Source organism: Plodia interpunctella, chromosome 3 (genome assembly GCF_027563975.2).
Source record: "Plodia interpunctella isolate USDA-ARS_2022_Savannah chromosome 3, ilPloInte3.2, whole genome shotgun sequence".
NCBI lineage: Eukaryota > Metazoa > Arthropoda > Insecta > Lepidoptera > Pyralidae > Plodia > Plodia interpunctella.
The window spans coordinates 10,216,063-10,237,070 of record NC_071296.1 but is presented as its reverse complement, the minus strand read 5'-3'; the positions used below and the strand labels follow the sequence as shown (position 1 = coordinate 10,237,070).

The window sequence follows — 21,008 nt, the reverse complement described above, 5'->3', positions numbered from 1 at the left end:
TATATAAGACGCACGTAAGATATTTTATGAAACGTAGATAAGACGCACGTAAGATATTTTAGATACATCGTTTTGTACATGGCACTAATGTTAGTTTACTTGTACTAGATATAATAATATTCAGCAGTGTCTTTGTCTCTCCTCTTCGAAGTTCAGTAGTCCAGTAAAAGTCTCAACATACAGATAATTGGACCAAATCTGATTACTGCTACTATAGCATCAGGCAATGATTCTAGGCTGCTGTATCAAATTGTAATACTTAGTTGGTATTAAATGCGGATTTGCGTAATATAATTTTTCTGGGTTATCATGTATGAGGGTGAAGTAAAAAAATCTTGACCAAACCCTACTTTAAAATTATGATTATACAAACATTTAACAAGCTATACTTAAATGAACCAAAAAATAAAACGTACGCTTAAAAATATTGACTTCAATTCAGGGGCGGCACACTAATCAAAGCTGACAAAATGCAAACATAAAAGGGCTAGCAATCTGTTAAATGACAGTTATCTACGTGATTGATTGGATTGACGAAAAACTGAATAAATCCATCAACCCTGCATTCAGGGTGGCAGAGATTTTGCGATTTGATAGGATATAAAGTTTGATTTTTGACATATTGACTAGGATCAGCTATTGAATAAATCGAAAAGTAATTTAATGAGACTTCCTGTACTAACATTTTTTTTGCAAATATTTTCTTAATCATAACTATAATGTGTGTATTTTTGTTTTCAAGTAATGATAGATATATATATGAACTCTTTATTGCACCATTCACAGATAAGTCTTAAGTTAAAACTATATTCAAACATAATTGAGCTTAAAGGCGGACTTATCGTAAATGCAATTTCTTCTAGCCAACCTTTGTTATTTTAATGCCTTATCATCATCAGCACTTCCATCTTATATTAGCTCATAGCTGATAGATATGTCTATAAAGGTTTAATGAAACAGATTATTCTCATTAAAAGTAATTGATCAATAATATGAACATGGAATCTAGTTACTTTAAAAGCTACACGTTAGCGTAGCAAGAGGTATTTCTATTTCCAAGTTAAGCCAAGCTATGAAGCTTAAGCAAGGTAATTAATTGTTCTTGCCAGCGAAGATGTTATCAGAGATACCTTAAACCTAGAACTTGAACAAGCAAGTACTGTACATACAATGGAATTCGTTTAACTAGACTACAGACCGAACGACTGGTACTAAAGGGAAATCTCTAGTAGGGATACGTTGTAGTTACCTAAAAATTTTCTTGTTGTACAATAATACTTAATAAAATAATTATTTTGTTGCTCTCCAGTCAGGGTTTTTTAGCAGATAATGTCAAAATTATGTAATTCCATACAGATTTAAAATGTTCATTACTTAAATTGTTCACAACCATGCGAGATATCTCGGCAAGTTTAGATTTCCTATCCTAGTTATGCCTAAGTAATTTCACCACAGATCCCAAAGTTGTACCCTAAAACTATCAAAAAAAATATTCAAAGCAAAAAAAAATAATGGATCTCTGAAACTCTAAAGCTAATTTCATTGAAACAAAAGACGAGGGAACTGTAGCCAAATGAATAGAAATCGCGATATCTGACTTTATAGCGGCAGGTGGAGTCGTGCCAAGAAGTGAAGTTATAGCACCAGTAAGAACAATGTTCGCCTTGCTAGTTAGTAGTCTTGATTTAACCGCGTAATCTGCATGGTTTAGTCAATTGAAGTCTGAATTTCTGAAAGTTTCACATGTCTTAATAATGGTCATTACGTGGAATAAAACAACGACTTTCTTTGGTTTACCATTGCTCGAATTTATACAATACAAAGAAAAAGGAAATAAAACTCACTTTATTGCCAAATTAGTATTACATAGTTTAAGATATTTATTTTAGTTTAAGAGATACCCGTGACAAAGGATTGTCTCAGCTTCTGTTATCCCCAAAAATAGTTTATAAATTATTGTCAACTAAAATATTAGTTGTCCTCACGACGTTTACCTTCACCGCTTTTACATGTAATTCAAGTGAATCTACTTGACATGTAAAAGCGGTGAAGGATCTTATAAAGATAGCTATCTTAGAAAGATAGACTTTAGTAGATTAGCTTGCAAAAAGTAGCTTATTTGACAATGGTGAATTGATATTCTGTAAAATGATTTAGTCACTCCAAGCTAACTTCAGCAGATGTGATATCGTATTTATGTTCTATATATACATCGAATAATCAAACCCAGTGAAGGCAACTCCCATATTTATAGAGACACAGTCTACAATGCACTCCCGTAAATTTTTTGCACCGCACCCCACAGTCTGTTCTGTACAGTAACGTGATGGTACACGAAAATTGAGTTTTATGGCTCACGGGCTATGCCATGTGCCACCTGCTACAGCGCCATCTGTTGTCTAGTAATTAATTCTGTTACTGGCTTCGGGCCAGATTGCGGCAGATTTTTCACTTAAAAGTGCAAAAACTGGTGATAAAATCGTAGTTTCCGATTTTCATTGATATAAAACATAAATTGTTTGCTTATCGAGTTTTGACACAAGTAAATGATTATTCCTGTTCTTTTTTCACTATTGTTTGTTTGTATTATATTAATAAATAATGTTTGCGAAGTGAAAACGAAAACGTAGCAAAGCGGATCATGGGCTCCGACTAACCTGGGCTCAATTGCTAGGGAAACAACGAGGAGATAAGAACGAAGTTGATCTTTATTGTACAAAGAACACATGCAAAGTATAATAATGGTCCGCTATATTATTTTCACCCTTATTGTTATATTTGAAATAAAATTTTGTTTTTCAGCAACTTGAAGTCTAATCTTTAAAATCGTTACATATTTTCTTTGTGATGACATTGAAGAATCTATATTAGTTTTTAATTATACCATAACATTAGGGTCAAAGGCAGTTAGAAAAGTAATTACCTTATCTTACTTTACTACTAACTTATCTATATCCACTTCAAGTGATCCCATCCATAACATGCAGTCACAACATTCCGCAAAAAATCTCCCCATTCTGCCACTTAGAGCCGAACCCAATTTGAGTAATGGAAAAACAAATTTGGCAAATGGAGCCCTTTGACGTGTAATCCATTTGTCTATGCGCGGGATTACTGCTCATCGTAATTAGAAATGTTAGCGACTAGTGAATGCACCTTTGTAGATCAATGTAGTGAAGTGGACACAGGTTTCATTGATTTTATGAGTAGATAATATAATTGTTTATTGATTGATTTCCGTCAATAGATTTCAGACATAGGTTAGGATAGTAATTTTCACAAGTGTATGGATTTGCGCACACAGGCTAAATCTAAAACATTTATTTTTCATTGCTGACATGTTTGCCCACATTATTACGATATCCACACATGTATATATTTGAAAGATAACATATTTATTCAATTTTATGTACAGTCAACAAACAACAGCGAATATATCTTTCCAAATTCATTGCAGATTAGCTTCTATGACCGTGGGTATAAGATCCATGCGGGATAATTTGACATGCGGTCGACAGTAGGTCAATATACTAATGACTCTTATTACATGCAATAAAGAGTTCATCTATCTATAGATCAGTATCTACATAGCAATGCTGTGTTTGATACATATTGTTCGTTCAACAACCATCTCATTCGAGTGGAATCAAAATGGCTTTATGCGATGTCATGCCGGCACCACACTACCGTCGACCGCCCACGCGAATGCATGAACATTGCGTAGTTTGTATAATTACTTTTGTTTACTGCAATGAAAAACCAGCAATGTATGCTGATGCAAAAATTCGAAGAACTTCTCCGCGATAGTGTGGAGCGGGCATCACAGAGTAACGTACGCGACAGAATGTTTACTGATCTTATCATCAAGACAATAAAATACAGTACTCTAATATTCCACTTAATGAAATATACATAAAAAGAAGTCAGCCGCGTCTGTCTGTATGAACGTGATAAACTCAAAAACTACCGGACGGTTTTTTTACTAGATTTTCACCAATAGTGTGCACCCTTATGAAGGTTTCGGTTAGGTTAAGCCAAAACATAAATATTTTACATGCGTTTCTATCAAAGTTGAAAATAGCAAATAATAGCTTATTTAATAGTTAAATGGATTCCTTGTCGTTTAGTACAAATTTTGACCGAGTGTAGGTTGTATTGACCATTGTCTAACCGCAGTTAGAGCCTAGTTCGCCAATTGTAAGCCTTATCGAGAAATATAAAACTATTAGCGACCTTGTCTTTCAATTAGACAATATCGAATTAAATTGGGAAGAGTTTAGTTACCGATCGAAACTATATGATACTACGTAATCCACTACTTGCTTCCGTTGAAGGAAAACATCGTGAGGAAACCTGCACACTAATTGACAGTTTAGTTCACTTGTGTGTGTCCGATTAATTGCCACTAGATTCGGTAGGTAGTCGTAAAATGTTCGGATACCTTGGCGACTTGAATAAAATTTGACACCAGTGTTAGCAATAACACACACGATAAGAAAAGATTAATAGAATTATAATTTGTTGAATTTCCATGATTTTTACTTCACTATCACTACATATTATAAGACAAAGTCGCTTCCCGCTGTCTGTCCCTATATATTTAGATCTTTTGTTTAGATTTTTTGTTTAGATCTTTCAAACTGCGCAACGCATTTTCATGCGGGCTTTTTTAGTAAATTGTGTTATTCCTGAGGAAGGTTTAGGTGTTTCATTTATTATGGTTTTACCCGGGCAAAACCTGGACGGGCCGCTAGTTATACATATGTCTGTGATGCCCCAAAGCCCGTGGCCAAATATTCACATCTAAATATGCTTCAATATTTAGCTGTAACTTTACTGTTTTACCCCTCTGTGGGAATGCTGTTATTTGTTTACGTAACTGCTTTTTCTCCTTTACTTGACTTGTCATATCAATGTCGTAGATATGGAGTGGTCCTATTCTAGGTCGGGGAACCTCATGCCTGGTCAAGACTTTGCTACGTGGAAAATCAGATTTGATTACAAAAATCCGTTAAAAAAAGTCTCCTTTCATCGTCTCTGTATACGACAATGCTCTGCGCTCGTTAATTGATTCTAGTTTTATAGTCTGTCTCGATTCAGTCGCGTGCGCATCGTCAGACCAAAACGCTTTGTTGACATTATTATTGAAAAAAAAAAACATGTGAACAAGTGATTGATACAGTATCACGTGTTTATTATTTGCGAGACAGTCAGAAACTCGAAATTAAATAGTGATTGATGTGTTTGTGCAATGTTCAATAAGAATAAATACATGGAGACTTATCCTACTTATAACAATAATAACAATGGATCTTATTATAAGGTAAGGAACATCGAATATATATGATTTAAGTTTTATTTTAAAAACAAAGATGTTTATGCAGTATGAGTATTTGCTTCTGTTTATGTTTAATCATGATCCAATCGTTGACCTGATGTAAGATTCTCGATATTTTAAATATTACGATGAACAGATCCATTCATGGGATAAGTCCGCCTATCAATATTTTTCTAAATGCAAGACCTGTTTGTCTGCTTGGTACTTAATAATAGGTAAAAAACAATGTGTTTTTTTAATGTAGACTACCCTTCATTTTGGATTTGTTTTTGTTTACCGTGTTCATTTTGGTTTTTGTTTTTGTATCGCGTGTTTTTGTACTAATTTGTTGTATATAAAGTATATACAACAATTTAGTTGTATATACTTTATATACAACAAATTAGTACAAAATTTGTTGTATATAAAGTATATACAACAATTTAGTGTTTATTTCAAACAATTCAAACAATTTAGTTTAGTCAAAGTATATACAGTAATTTGTTGTATATAAAGTATATACAACAATTTAGTGTTTATTTCAAACAATTCAAACAATTTAGTTTAGTCAAAGTATATACAGTAATTTGTTGTATATAAAGTATATACAACAATTTAGTGCCAAAACATTTGAAATGTAAACAATATATTATAAAAAAACATTTACAAAAGAAATTTTGAGATGACCTCATTTTGCATGTTTCGAACGCGTAAAAATTAGTATACTACTAGACGGATTACGATTAAATTTGGTACACGGATACGGCGTGTCCCGTTTATAGTCCAAGGATCTAATATTCTGTATCCTAAGGTTTGTACACAGGAATTTCCCATTTTTCTTGTTAGTTTAATGGTGATTTGTAACGAGCGACATCTCGAGAGTTCAAGTACATTGCTACCATTTAACCCAAATTGGTGTCGTTGCCGCTCAAATGTTGTTGGTTCTATGGTATAAGTATTATAGTTATACCTACTTCTGATGTATACAATTACAAGTTTTTATTATTGATTTTATATAGGTATGACTAACTGCCCGAGGACCCGCGTATTTTTTAAAATACTTACGTTTTTATGTAGTGCCACCTACTCCATTAAGCGCCATTGACTTTTTGACCTAATCCCACAGGAATCATGTACTTTTGTGATAAAAGTAATCTATGTGTTGATCCAAGGTATCAGTTACCTCAATACCAAATTTCATAAATATTGGCCCAGCCGTTTGAGCGTGAATAAGTAGCAAACATACTCGCAAATTTTCGCTCTTGTAAAACTAGTGGGATTTGTTTGGATTTACCTTTTCATTGATATTTCGACTCGAAATTGGCCTTAGACATTTGATAATGGCGTTGTGAATGTTGTCGTTTTTGTACAAATTAAATGAATGAATAGCTTAACCACAGCTCATGGTTCTCCTGTATTCCATCAATCAATCCGTGGTCGAATGGAAAACAGAACAAAGGATGTTTAGAATAAAATAAATTGTTCTAAAATGGATACCCTTTCTACGCCTTCGCCCCACTTCCTATAATGGGTTTTTGATGTTGTGTATATTGTCTGTGGAAAAGGAAATAAAGATACACACAGCAACTCATGAAAGTGCTCTTGCGGATCCAGACTTTAGTTAGAATGAATATTAAAAAAAGGTTGCACATCTGATTTAAGACCCTAAGGGTAATGTTTAACCTATTTATCTTTGCGTAACGTATAAAACTGGGTTTAATCACTTGTAAAAAATGCTACTTCTACTTATAATCCACAGCTATAAAAGTTTCTCATAAATGTTTGAAGATTACTTTCTACTTCGATTTGATTTATCCTGTGGATTTTTCGTACTATAGGCTCTTTTAAAATGTTAAAAATTTCAAAATCACTAAGTGTTAATTTTCTTTGTTTTTACTTAAGAATCAGTTTAAGCACAATCAGATAAATTAATCAGATAAATTAAGAAAGAATAGACCTGTTTTCATGTTCTATGAGCGAATTCATAAGAACGGCTTTGTATATCATAAGTTATAATAATAATTGAAATGGGATGCTTGTCTATTGCATTGGTGAAAACTGTAAAGATAGATTTAAGCTTATGAATGAATAAATAAATAAATAAAATTGTGATATTCTATTCAAGCTCAATTAATACCAACAACTAATTTTACACTAAACCGGCATTAAATACAGTGTAAAATAAAATTTAAACATAAACGATTGAAACAATAAATTACAGTTTTTCTATTTAGGCATTTAATGAACGGGCTAGCCTTCCAATTTAATGGCTGATTTAACCAGTTGGCTGCGTTATGTCAATTGCTTGTGGATGATTTAGTAGCTCTACGTTTATGTTAAATTTCACGTTTATAATGTTAGTAACCTAAATTAATATTATGTAACACGGCTCATGCATACAATGATACGAATTTTGCACAAAGTCACACAGTATCACATAACTTCGGGGCGTAATCTCGCGTTAATTATTATCTGGACGATGGAGCCCTACGGACGACGGAGCCCTACGGGTGATGGAGCCCCCTTGCGTTAGATTAGCTATTGTCCGTTAATGATGGATGAAAGAGGGTGTGCTGATATTACATGCGGTTTGGGTTATAAGCGATGAGTGGGATCGGTGATGCGGGTATCATAAGCTTGTAAGAAAAAAATTAAATTTAAATGAAGTTGAATATTTAAGTGCAAAAGATTTAAAAAAATAAAATATATATATAGCCAAATATATTTTTTATTATAAGATAAATAACGTCCCGTCTTAACCGCTGTTAAGCAAAACTAGCCCTTGTTTGAACAACCCACTGAGCTACTTACACTAGAGCTAATTATTTAATCTATACTATTATTATAAAGAGACGTTTGTGAGTTTGTATGTTTGAGGCGGATAATATTTAAAATTACCGAACCGATTTCAAAAATTTTTTCACCATTAGTAAGGTATATTATCCAAGATTGCTATAGACTATATTTAATCGGACATCATCTAGTAGTAAATAAATTAGATTTGTATAAGTTTTATATAAGTTACTTCGCCTGACAGACTATATTTTTGGTAAATAAATTATTATTATGTCGTTTTTCCTTTTGGGGTTCAAGGCTCATAGTCCGGTCCTTTAAGAGGTTTGCCGATCCAAATACTCATCGATCGCTATACTGTTATAACTTAGAAGCCACGTAAGGTATCACGAGGTCCGTTTAATTCGTCAGGTTAATCCCACTCATAGTACGGCAACGCCTCACATGGGACACGGGACGCAAATTCATACAAAAGATTTAATTAACATTACTTTTGTTTATGGTAATTAAGTATAGACAGGTCCCGTGTTGACGGCATCCTTGGGTTTGCCTGGTTTGGAGTGGACGTGGCAGATTTCATCATATGGCTCACAGGACATTATCGTTACTATTTTAATTAATTAGGTCTAAAACATGTTATTGTTTGTTTGTTGGTATGCAATAAATTTTGTATACATAACAAGAATACATAACATGTATACATAACAAGAAGGTAAATATACAATGACGGACTTATCCAATGAAGGGATATGTTCCAGTTAGAGGATATATATTATTATTATAGGATATATATGTATTTACTCAATATAGGAGTAGAAGTAATGGAAGTAATGTTGTACAAATAAATTGGTTCATTAATCGATTATCTCAAAAAATTGCCTAAAATTCACACACTCCTGTGTTTCTGTTTATGGCATCGTAATGCTCAAATAGAAGTTTAAATTCAATTAAGTAGGTATATTATTTTGAACAAAAGCATTGTGTAAAAATTCAAAACTATTTCTTTCAAGCCGTAGTGGTGTAAAAGGACTCGTCTCGTCAATATATATATTTACGTATGAGATGTATGAATATCAATACGAGAAATACGAAAATCTGGAGGATAAGTTGTGTTCTATAAATTAGTATTGTTAGAATTTCCCTACTATATTTTATCGTAGCTCAGCCAGGCATCCAAACCGGATTATGACTAAAATGTCAATTCGCGCCATTTGTACCTATGGTTGAATTATTAATAGCCGTTCGTGTTTTATCATAAAATATTGAGAATACAGAAAATATTCGGTCGTCCGCTCGCCGCCGAACGAATATTATCGAATATATTCATCATCGAACATAATGATGGCATTTGGTCTGTAACAAATCGCAACAAAATTCTTTATCGAATGTTTTATTGCTTACACTGGTTTTATTCAAATCACCTAAAAATCTAAAGCTTTGATTATACATACCTCTATAATTTTAAATCAATGCTATAACGACGTATATTGTAAGTTGCTTTTTTATAACTTGTGTGAAAAATCTATATATCCATCTGTCTTTAACAGTCCTCTATCGTTCTCTTAAATATATGAAGCAAAAGCTTTGCCCGTAGTCTTTTTATATTTTCTTTTATAGAATCTCTTAATTCCTTTTAGTCAATTATGACCACACCACATTGTATTACAGCAAAACTATAATATTTTCTAGTAACCTAGGTGAATTAGGCAGTTTGGACAATAACTGCTGACTCACGCGTCAACTCGTGAACGGGTGCTGCCGGGGGGAACTGGTCAGCTCGATCTTTTATTAAAAATGTTTAATGCCGAAAGAAACTCATTCAAACTGTGTTGGTCCCTAATAAGCCAGAAGGGCTTACTAAACTTACTTGGTAAAAACCAAGTACATGGTCAAAAGGTATGATTGTGATCAAGTGCTGATGATTATTTGCTAATATTTTTGGAGCTGATATTTCTGTTCATTAGTTAATTTAGAGTTTTATTTTCCGAGTACGGATTTGGGATTTTGAATGCAATGAATGGGCAATGAATCATGGGCCTGTGTAGTTTTGATAGCACTTTTTTTGAAAATAGAGGATTCATTGGAGTGTGTCTGCGTGATACATCGGATTTATTCAATATTTGCTTTGTTTGTGGTCTTAAATATTAAAAATACCTATGTATTTTGAGGTCTAAAACAAGTTATGCAATATATCTGACGACCTCGGTGGCGCAGTCGTAAAGTGCTTGCCTCTGAACCAAGAGGTCCCGGGTTCGATCCCCGGTTGGTTCATGATGGAAAATGATCTTTTTCTGATTGGCTCGGCTCTTGGATGTTTATGTATATATGTATTTGTTATAAAATATAGTATCGTTGAGTTAGTATTCCCATAACACAAGTCTCGAACTTACTTTGGAGTTAGCTCAATTTATGTGATTTGTCCTAATATATTTTTATTATTATTTAATATATCTAAAGATTAATTAGATCTACTTTTCCTATTCTTTCTTAGTTGTTGACTGACTTTTGTTAACATCTGTGGTATAAATTGGTTTATTTTGTAAATCATACAGATAATTGTTAGGAAATAGATCTTTCGTATTTATTTTAATGTCTACTATTTTAACATTACAAATACCATCAACTAGACTAGACTTAGCCGGCAACAATTCGTAAACACTTGTGCGACGACTCTAGTCGGGGAGCTTGCATCATTTTTCACCACCGATAAATTCGTTTCGCTGTCGAGATGTCAACCCGAGATCACTTTATTCCGTGTGCGTACAGACCTGAAATAACTGAGCCTATTGGGATATAATTATATTTTATAAGTTATTAATATTTTAATGTCGTAAATCTTAGGATTTCTGAAGGACAAGTTCATGAAGAACTAGATCACGCTCGCCATTTGGTGCGTTTTCATTCTTGACAGAAAAAATTACCAATGCGAAGTAATTTTTAATAAATAGATTTATTGTATATTTAACACAGATTGTGGAAGCTATTCGATCGAATAAATTATATAAAATATTCTTTCCCATACAAATTAATTTTCAAATTAAATCATTAGTAATATAATTTATTTTTCTGAGACACCACAAATGATGCGATCATTTCGAAAGCTCAAATTGGATGATTCGCAGAGCGTTTCAACCGCTGCGGCCGCGCTTTCATTACGATCCCCGTCAATTTTGTTGAGGAAGGAATCATTTCCAAAATCATCATTCATAAAATCGACATTACCACAGTACATGTATAATTATCTTAAAGAAAGATAGTAAAACTTAATTCTCGTCTTTGTTAAAATTGGAAAAAAATTCTGTAAATTTGAAAAATTCGATCGCAGCGGTCGACGAAACGTTCTGAGAAACACCCGTTAATACTTTGGCAGTGCATTTTATTGTTTTTTATTTATTATCCATACATCTTACATCTAACATTACAGGTTACAACCTAATAGGTTAAAATGAACTTAGCGCAGTCTGTAGCAAAGTACTAACAGTTAAATCCTCGTAAATTCATTAAAAGAGCAACAGAATATCGAGTAGTAGGTTTCATCGTCAGGCCAACCGATACCACTATTGTTCTAAAATTCCAATTCCAACAATCGAACATTTCCTTCAACCCAGCTTGTCAATCCAGAACGTTCATTAGCTGACATAATGGAGGAGACAGATCGGCTCATCGGTCACCTTCAGAATCCGGCTCGGTAGGACCTTATTTATACGTACTGGAAATTAGGAACTTCCTAACCTTTATTTGCTACTGGTGGTGACCTATCAATAATTATGTGAATTTGTTGTGACGACATTTCTAAGAATATATTGTAAACAAACTGTAAATGACAAATGTTGATCTCTAATATGAAAATGTCCGCTTTCAAACATAACTTGAAACAAATAGAACACATTATAATCACCTTCTTTTCGTTTATTCATTCATCTGACACACCACATTCTCCAAATCTATATACATTTAAATTCATTATCCCAGTTCTCAGAGTGTTATATCACCGATGCGGCCGCGATTGCATTACAATTTAAAAAAAAACAAAGACAAGAACTAGTTTTACTATCTGACTTTAAAATAATTGATTGTGTACTGTGGTAATGTCAATTTTATGAATTACTGGATGTTGCCCGAGGCATCGCTCCCGTGGGAATTTTAAGATAAAATTTGGCCTATAGCAATCTTGGATAAAGTATCTTTTTAATGGTGAAAGAATTTTTGAAATCGGTTCGGTAGTTTCAGAGAGTACTCGTCTCAAACATACAAACTCACAAACGCTTACCTCTTTATAATAATAGTATATATTGATTTTGGAAATGATTTCTTCCTCGAGAAAACTGAGCGTGTGATGGTTCACACCCTATAAGTAGCTGATGTAACAATAACAAGATTAGTTAGATGCAGTAAGCCCATTACATCAAAACTGTGGTAGTATATCTATACTCCTAGATCACAACAATACACTACTGGACACGATGTAAATGCAATTATCGACCAATGGCTCCTCTGTATTAACTTAATAGGTCACAACATTAAACTACCTTGGGCGTTACAGTAACAAAGGCAGGAACAGCACAATCCTCTTTATTAACTCCCGTAGAAATTTCTCGATAGAGGTACCTCATTATTTCTAGATTTACGATATGTTTATCGAAGAATTTCGGTGAGGTAGGTAAACGGCTAGAGCAAAATCTAGAAGTGATGAGGTACTTCTAATTATCTCTAAACATAGAGATAATTTAATAATTTAATTTTGACCGTCAACGACGAAAAACTTTGTTCTCTGAAAACTGGTTACTATTTTGATGCCTTGTGTTACGCCCCAGGACGGTACTATATAATGATGAGGCTCTGGTGCAAGCACACTGGTATGGAAAAATATAACTCTTAACTTTTCACTCGTCAAAGAACGTCCAATGTTCTCGTTGCTGTTTTATTTTAATGCATGATTTTGAACTACTTTTCATTAGAAATATCAAATTTTCTGATATTCTAGCCTATTGGCCTATTGCTCCGTCGTCCTCTGTCACCAACTGAACACCATAGAAATTGTATTGAGTTTCGACGTTCATCAACTCACGTCAATGATAAAACCTATATAAAACATCGAGGGGATTGCAACGTGCTGCGTCGTCACAACGGAGACTACTGAGCAGCGGAGCATGGGTCTCAAATGAGTATTACACAGCCTCACACACCAATAACTAGAAATCGATTCCGTCGAACAAACAACTTGACACATTACCAGAAGCGGATGAAAGCGGCCGTGTATCAATTCCCAATAACGATCGCTATTAATTTCTGCGTCATTCCAAAAGATTTCATCCCCTCCAGGACGTAACTGTTATTTATAACGCGTGCAGGGCGACTGAAATTTTGGCAAAGAAAAGTTTGTACAGACAGGCAATTGCAAATAATATACGTGCCTAATTTCTAAATAAATTTAATTTGATTCAGATGTTTATACTGAGTCCAAGACCAACTATTTAACCCAACATTCAATGTGAACGACTTCACTACGCTGTGCGCGTATGATGAATATTACGCAGAAAACAAGCTAGCTAATCACAGAGGCCGCGTAATTGTATCCCGCTACCTTGTTGCATTTATTGCTCAGATAGGATGTCTCATAAGAAATTAACTCTTACGATATATAATATTCGGATTGTATGTCAAATGCATCCGATTCACATTATATAAAGAAAATGTAATGAATACGAGGGCTGCTATTTATGTATCCGGAACTGGCCAATAATTCTAGAATATTTAAAAAGTAATTACAACATTTGAAAATAGAACTCTTCGGCTAGAGAATAAATATTTTTCATGTCCCTGTCATTTGTTTTTTTCAATTGGCGCCAAATTTGAAAATAGCTTGTCTTCATTGCCATGGATTTAACTCGTGAACATTTTCGCGCGATGATTTATTATGATTTTCGGCGTGGATTAACTCAAAAACAGTGCATCGAACAACTGATTTTAACTTTTGGAGATGAAGCACCATCGAAAACCACTGTGTATTATTGGTTTAAGGAATTTCAACGTGGACGTCGACGTCAACGTCCTAAATCGGTAGTGGTACAACAAAATATTGATGCTGTGCGACAATTAGTAATGCAAGATCGTCATGTTACATACAGATATAGAGGCGAGATAGAGGCGTCTCTGGGCATTAGTATGACGAGTATACACGCGATATTACACGAACATTTAATTGTTAAAAAAATTTGTTCGCGTTGGATTCCGCACAACTTGAGCGTAGATCAAAAACAGGCTCGTGTCGACTGGTGTAAGAAAATGATAAAAAAATACAACCGTGGCACGTCAAAAGCTGTTTATAATATCTACACAGGTGACGAAACCTGGACTTATGACCCTGAAACTAAACAGCAGTCAACGGTGTGGGTCTTTCAAGATGAACCGAATCCAACAAAAGTTGTTCGTGCGAGAAGCACTTTAAAGCAAATGGTCGCTTGTTTTTTTGGTATCAACGGACATGTAGCTACAGTGCCACTAGAGAATAGTAGGACGGTTAATTCTGAATGGTACACCACCATTTATTTGCCAGAAGTCTTTGAAAAAATACGAAAGAACAACCCACAACGCAGAATCATACTTCATCACGACAATGCTAGCTGCCACAAGTCGGCTGAAACAAATAATTTTTTGGAGGGTCAAAAGATTGAATTGACGGGTCATCCGCCATACAGCCCCGACCTGGCACCCAATGATTTTTATTTATTTCCAAATATTAAAAATAAATTACGTGGTCAACGTTTTTCGAGCCGCGAAGAGGCCGTTGATGCGTTCAAAACACACGTTTTGGACATACCTCAATCAGAATGGAAAAAGTGCTTTGAAAATTGGTTTCATCGTATGCAGAAGTGCATAGATCATCACGGAGAATACTTCGAGAAACAATAAAACCATATGTAATAATATATGTTTGTTTAATTTTGTTATTCCGGATACATATATAGCAGCCCTCGTAATTTGCACGATTTGATCACTGCTGCTACAAATTCTGTTTCGAAATCGATGATTCTGCCCTTTGAATGGACCTTCTGCACAAAACTTTGATCTGTGTCAAAACTAGTAGCAATATCTCTTTGTTCCTATCCATTGAAATGAGTGACAAATATTAATCTTTCCGCGACTACCACCTTTATATTTCAAGCTATAAAATTCATTTTCGCATTGCCACCTCACATTTTAAGGGTGAGTTAGCTATTGTTCATGGAAATTTGCAGGAAAATGTCCTCTTTTGTTAATGAAGCGTTCATAGGAAGTGGACTAAGATTTATAAGGGTATGGCAATGTTTTAAATCGAAAATTATGGAAATTATGCATTGTATTAGTTTCCACATGAAATGATATTACCAAAGAAGGGGTTTAGAAAATGTTTAATACATGGACGAACAGTTTATTCAGTAGTAGGTACCTATAGTTTATGTATAGTATCGTAGATGTACAACATAAAATATGAAAATGAAACAAAAACTATATAGAAATCTCACATCTGAACATTTTCGCGGTCATCCTCAGTTTTGAGATTAAGCGTCACAGCCCAGGAAAACATGGGATTGCTTCCCGGTGTTTCTCAGTTTTCATATGACGATATTCAATTCAGCGCTTTTTAGAAACGGAAACGGTATAGCCAAATAACTGTTAATTAAAATTTACACAATTTTTCGAATAAAATGAATCTGTTCTTTGCACAGTTAAAAAAAAACTTATTTCGTTCATTTTATGTACTGAATAACAGGTATTAAACGCGCACGCGCACATACCGGTATGTGCGCGTTTAATACCTGTTATTTAGTATATAATTATGCAACGCGAAAGTTTAAAAGTACCTAGTTTCAACCATTTTATTTTTCATCCAGCAAGATCTAAACACTTTTTCATTGTAACTCGATTCGATTTCTTGTTCCTAGATAAATGACCAACATCCTTCGCTAGAACAGACAAAGCCAGGTGACTATTAGTGCAGGATATAAATCAGACTGATAGTATTAGTTTAAAAGCTTAGTCGGCAGTTAGTTAAAAGTAAGTCTGACCTTTTCATATTGAGTTCTTTTGTTCCAAGACACTGTTTCAAGAATATTTTCATGTCAATTTTAACTTATACTTATCTAAATTATACTTTTTAAAAGTGAAACTAAATTAGTTATATTTTATCATTATCCTTATCATTAGATATTATAAAACAAAATATATATTATAAATCAGTTTTTTTAATAAATAGATAGAAACTTATAGACATATATAGATAGAAACCAATCGATATAAACTTGTCTCAAATTTACTGGTATCGTGTACGAATAATTTATTATATCTAATTAGTTTTAATTTGATACAGGTTCCTTTTGAAACCTACCTTCTCGCACAGTTTCCAAATCATCATATATAATTTTAGAGATAATCTGAAAAATTGAGCTGAGAAGAATCTGGTTTTTATTATGTATTTGTTGTAACGAGTACTATTTTTAATAGACTTAAAAAATGGGTACCCAATTCGTCGCGATCGTTTGTGTGTTTATTATTTTTAAATACCTATGTAATAATCGAAAATATAATTGGAATTTTAACAGTTCACTGCATGAATGAAGTCCCGCAGCCGCAGACACTGCAACGTGGCCGAACTGTTTTTATTAATACCACGCCTCGAGAGACGGCAAACATCTCCCAAATATTACTCCCGCTAGAGGGCGCTAGTGGATAGACGTCACTTCCTGTTAGCTCCAAACCCCTTCGGACCATTTCCTCTAACTTAGACAAGTTTAATGGGGATGTTGTCTGTCTAATAGGTGCATTTTTAAATGATATATAAAGGGGATGATATTTTTTTAAACGACCCCACTGCTGGGGCAGTATGGATAAATAATAAATATATAATGTGAATCGATTGATTGATCGAACATAACAAGTTTCAAGAAGATTGGTTAAGTGGATAGAGCGTGAAAGGTAAGGTTTGTATGTTACAAATAAATAAAAAATATAACAAACTAACGAATTTACTTTCACATTTATATTTACAATCCTTACAATTACATTAATATTTGTTTTCTACAGAAATATCAGAAAACCGTCAAGTAAAGAATCATATTGCACTTATATCACTGGATAGAATTTAAAGTTTTATTGTCCCGAGAATTTACGAAACTACCTACTTTTCTACTCATTACGTTCGGGTCATTAATTTCCCGCAAAATCAAGAGCCCCGAGTAACGACTTGGTGGCGGGAAAAAAATAATTAAAAGCAATATGGCGTCTTTTAATGGCCTTTGTTTTGGCGCGAACTGTCTTAATAAGTTCAGTTTTTATATTTATTTTCGTTTAGCGTTTTTTCCGAGTGGCTATTTTATTTTGAACGAAAAAAAAAATAGGACAGGAAGCATACACTTCAGCCATAATTTCTATTACAAATTATATAAGAACTATCTATTAACCCGCAACTTCGTCAGCGTAGAATAATAACTTTTGACAGCATGATTATAGTTTTTGTGATTAATGTGTAATGACCAATATTGTTGTGTGCCGTCCTTACACGATTGTCATACAAAACCTCACACCTTTTGGGTTGATTTAAAAAAAAAGCTTATGATTGAACGGGAACTTTAATTTCAACAACATATACCCATTAAAATCGGTCTAGCGGTTTAGCCATGAAAACGGTCAGATAGACTTTCGCATTTGTAATATTAGTATGGATGGATTAAAAAGAACATTGTGCTTGTTTCAGGAGCTACTAGAGAAGCGCATAAAACAGCTAGAGGCGCAGTTGGAAGAAGAAAAGAGAAGGACCCAGAAGGAGAAAATGGCGGTCACCAAGTTGCAGAACAAACTTATTAAGGTAAGTCGTTAATACATTTAAGGTTATTGAAGTTAATCTCCATTTCATCCATCGAAATACATATTTAAATTTATAAAATTACCATATATTTTAAAAAAATATAAATAAAAAAAACAAAAATTAAACTAGTCACTATAACCGAATAAAACCAATTTTCTAGTAGTTCAAAATCCAAGAAATTTATTTCATTTGAAATTTTACTCAAGAAGTTTCCGTTTGGTTTCCGAACAACAGTAATTTAAAAGAGCTCGGACATGGATTTTAGTAAAACAACAATTTCTTTATATTAGATTTCACTATGTTTTCGTGCATATTTACAACTCTATTGAACCCTTGTACTACAATAAACAATTAACACCAGAAACAAACAAATTAGAATAAGATATGCTATCTTGATGTCTTCAAGGATGACACCTATACGCGTGCTAATGGTCTGACTACTTGGGATGCCGGCGACCGTTCGAAATGGAATCGAAAAAGTAGGAAAACGGACCCTGGGCTCCGACGCTCAATGGCCGTGAAATGAACGGGGAAAAGAGAGAGAAAAAAAAAATAAAGGGTTACGAAGGTTTTTTTATACAAAAAATACGGAACACCATTAAAGGATTACGAAACTCGGAAAATGAAATCTGATATTTTCTGCACAGCAATCGGAAAATCGGAATGCTTGTCGAAGCAAAAAAGTATTTCGCAGAATTTTACAAATACTTCAATTGAACAATCGGAAGGGTTCTAATAAACATAGATTAAAATATTCTAGATAAGTACAATTTTAATACAAAAATGATAATGGATCGTCTACTAAAGTATTTAAATTTAACTCAGTAGGAATATTTTTCAGGATGATCTTTCTTGGTATCTGGATAAAATTCCTTATAATAATTTTTGATACCTATTCTTATAATTTCAGTTATACAGTTTACTAAATTACGGAACGACTATATTCTAAAGAAGGACTATACATACATTATAACATTATAATTGTCTTATCTGAACTTGTAACTCTATGCAAAGGTACAAGATTCCGGGAATCTCCAGCCGTCGGTGGGGTGACGGCCTTAATTAATGGAAGCCAAATATTGACGAGTATTGGGCTTAAGGCGAAGCGCTTTTCAATAATCTGTTTTATTTTATTTAGAGCGTTCACAAGCATACCTTCGGATGTGCGATTTACGAAAATTCCACCTTTACTGGTTCCCACAATGTCGCAGTCTTTGCCCTTCTATCCGCCGTCATACAGCACACGGGTCCAGACAAGCTCCATTTCAGATCCTACACGTCTTGACACAGAAATTACGAAACAGAAATGTAAAAATATTTTTTTATTTTAAAGAATCAAAATTATTTAATTTTTCATACAATTTGAAATATCCGGCCACATGCTTCGTCAAATATTTTATTAATCTAACAGCGGACACCCCGCATCATGCCTGGCTCAAAAGTTCCCATTATACTGGCTGCATTGCCTATAATTTCAAATATTCAACCTATTTTGTAGCTTTCTAATGGAACGACCGACAGCGGAAGCATTATGGATCCTTTTTGACCTAAAAACGTGACATTTTGTTGATTCCGCCATCTTTACACAGTGTTTAACCACGTGATTAGACTGCATTGCCCATCCACACACGATGGTCTTAACATGTCTTGTGTATAATCTAGATTATATATATTTATCATCATTATTTTATACTATAACAATGCAGCTGGATCATTATACAAATCCATTATCAAAAAGTATGAAGTTATAAAAACAAACAAGCTAGGCTATTTTTAAGAGAAATAACGACGCGCCTCGTGGAGGCAACAGGAGACTCGGGGGCTGGCAGCTTTTTTGCTCAGCGTGTAAGTCTCGCGATACAACGGGGCAACGCTGCCAGTATACTGGGCACGTTGCCTTCCTGTGGTGCGTTGGAAGATTATTTTTATTTATAAAACGGTATTTTTTTAAAGTTTGTAGTAAGTTGTTTTTTTTAAGTAACGGTATTTTTGTAAAACAAACCAAACAATCACAAAAGACTAATATTTTGTATTTTTTTTTGTTAATAAGTCATCACTATAAATGTTTAATATAGCTATCGAACAAACATAACTTTGTTTACAAACATTTTAGCAAGTATTACGATGTCACTTCTTTAAGTATGGAGCGATTGGATGGCTCGAAAAATGTGTGAAAAATTTTGTTTTTGTCATATCTTTGAAAGCATTGTCATTATCACAGTATTTTTTCACAGGTGTGTCTACAAATATATTTGGGCCTTCGATTAGTTATCAGCAAAATAAAAATTGACATGTATTGGCCGTGTCCATTTTGTTGGTTATACTAATTCCCTCGTCTAGCTGATGTTGTATTGAGGAATCATTTCTCTCTTTCGCTCTCCTTCCTTCCTTTTTTCCTTCCTTTCTTTAAAAAGGCTATAAGGTATAGAGCTATATCAGCTGCCCCTTACCAGCTAACTAGTAGGCGCCATAGCAACAATGCCGTAAGATAATTGTCTCAATCCTCGAGGTAAAATTGACTAACACCCCTTCGAGGGGTGGATTCAATCAATTTTTAATCTGTGAAAGGTTTCTTGCAAATTGAAACTGTTTGAATATTGCCAATCTTTTGTTGACAATGGTGTTATATATTTGCCGACGATTTGAGTTAAAATTTATCTTTCATTTTATGTGTTATTTTTAACTAGCTACGTCCATTTCACTAGCTTTTACTCGCGACTTACCCCGTATGAATTTCCCACGAGAAAAGTATTTTTTTCTGGATGAAGGAGGGCGTTTTAAAATAGGCGTGAAGCAACAACCTTTATGGTCCGACCCCAGTGCTCCGTTGTTCTCCGTTGCGTTGACGTCCTTCGATGGATTAACGCGGAACAATTTGTGTATTGACATGCGTCAATGTACCTATGGAACAAAATGGAATACAATGAAGCGGCAGCGCGCTGCGTCAACGCAATGCAGGACGATGGAGCGATGAGACTGGTTGCTATAATATTCGCGGCACGAATGGTGTGTGAATAACTTGCACTCGTATATCGTCTGCGCGTTTTATATGCA

General features: G+C 34.1%; 1 protein-coding gene across 7 annotated transcripts in view; it reads left to right on the top strand.

The window, feature by feature from the left end:
- LOC128682914 (uncharacterized protein) overlaps window positions 1–21,008 on the top strand; it is a 343,500-nt gene that overhangs the window by 89,912 nt on the left and 232,580 nt on the right. For 5 of the 7 annotated variants that reach the window (XM_053767952.1, XM_053767979.1, XM_053767960.1 and 2 more), the window contains exon 3: window positions 17,844–17,954. In XM_053767952.1, the coding sequence (XP_053623927.1) occupies window positions 17,844–17,954 (111 nt within the window). Of the gene's footprint in view, window positions 1–5,174; window positions 5,324–17,843; window positions 17,955–21,008 lie in introns of those variants that run through there. The other 2 variants (XM_053767986.2, XM_053767995.2) reach the window with 2 other exon arrangements.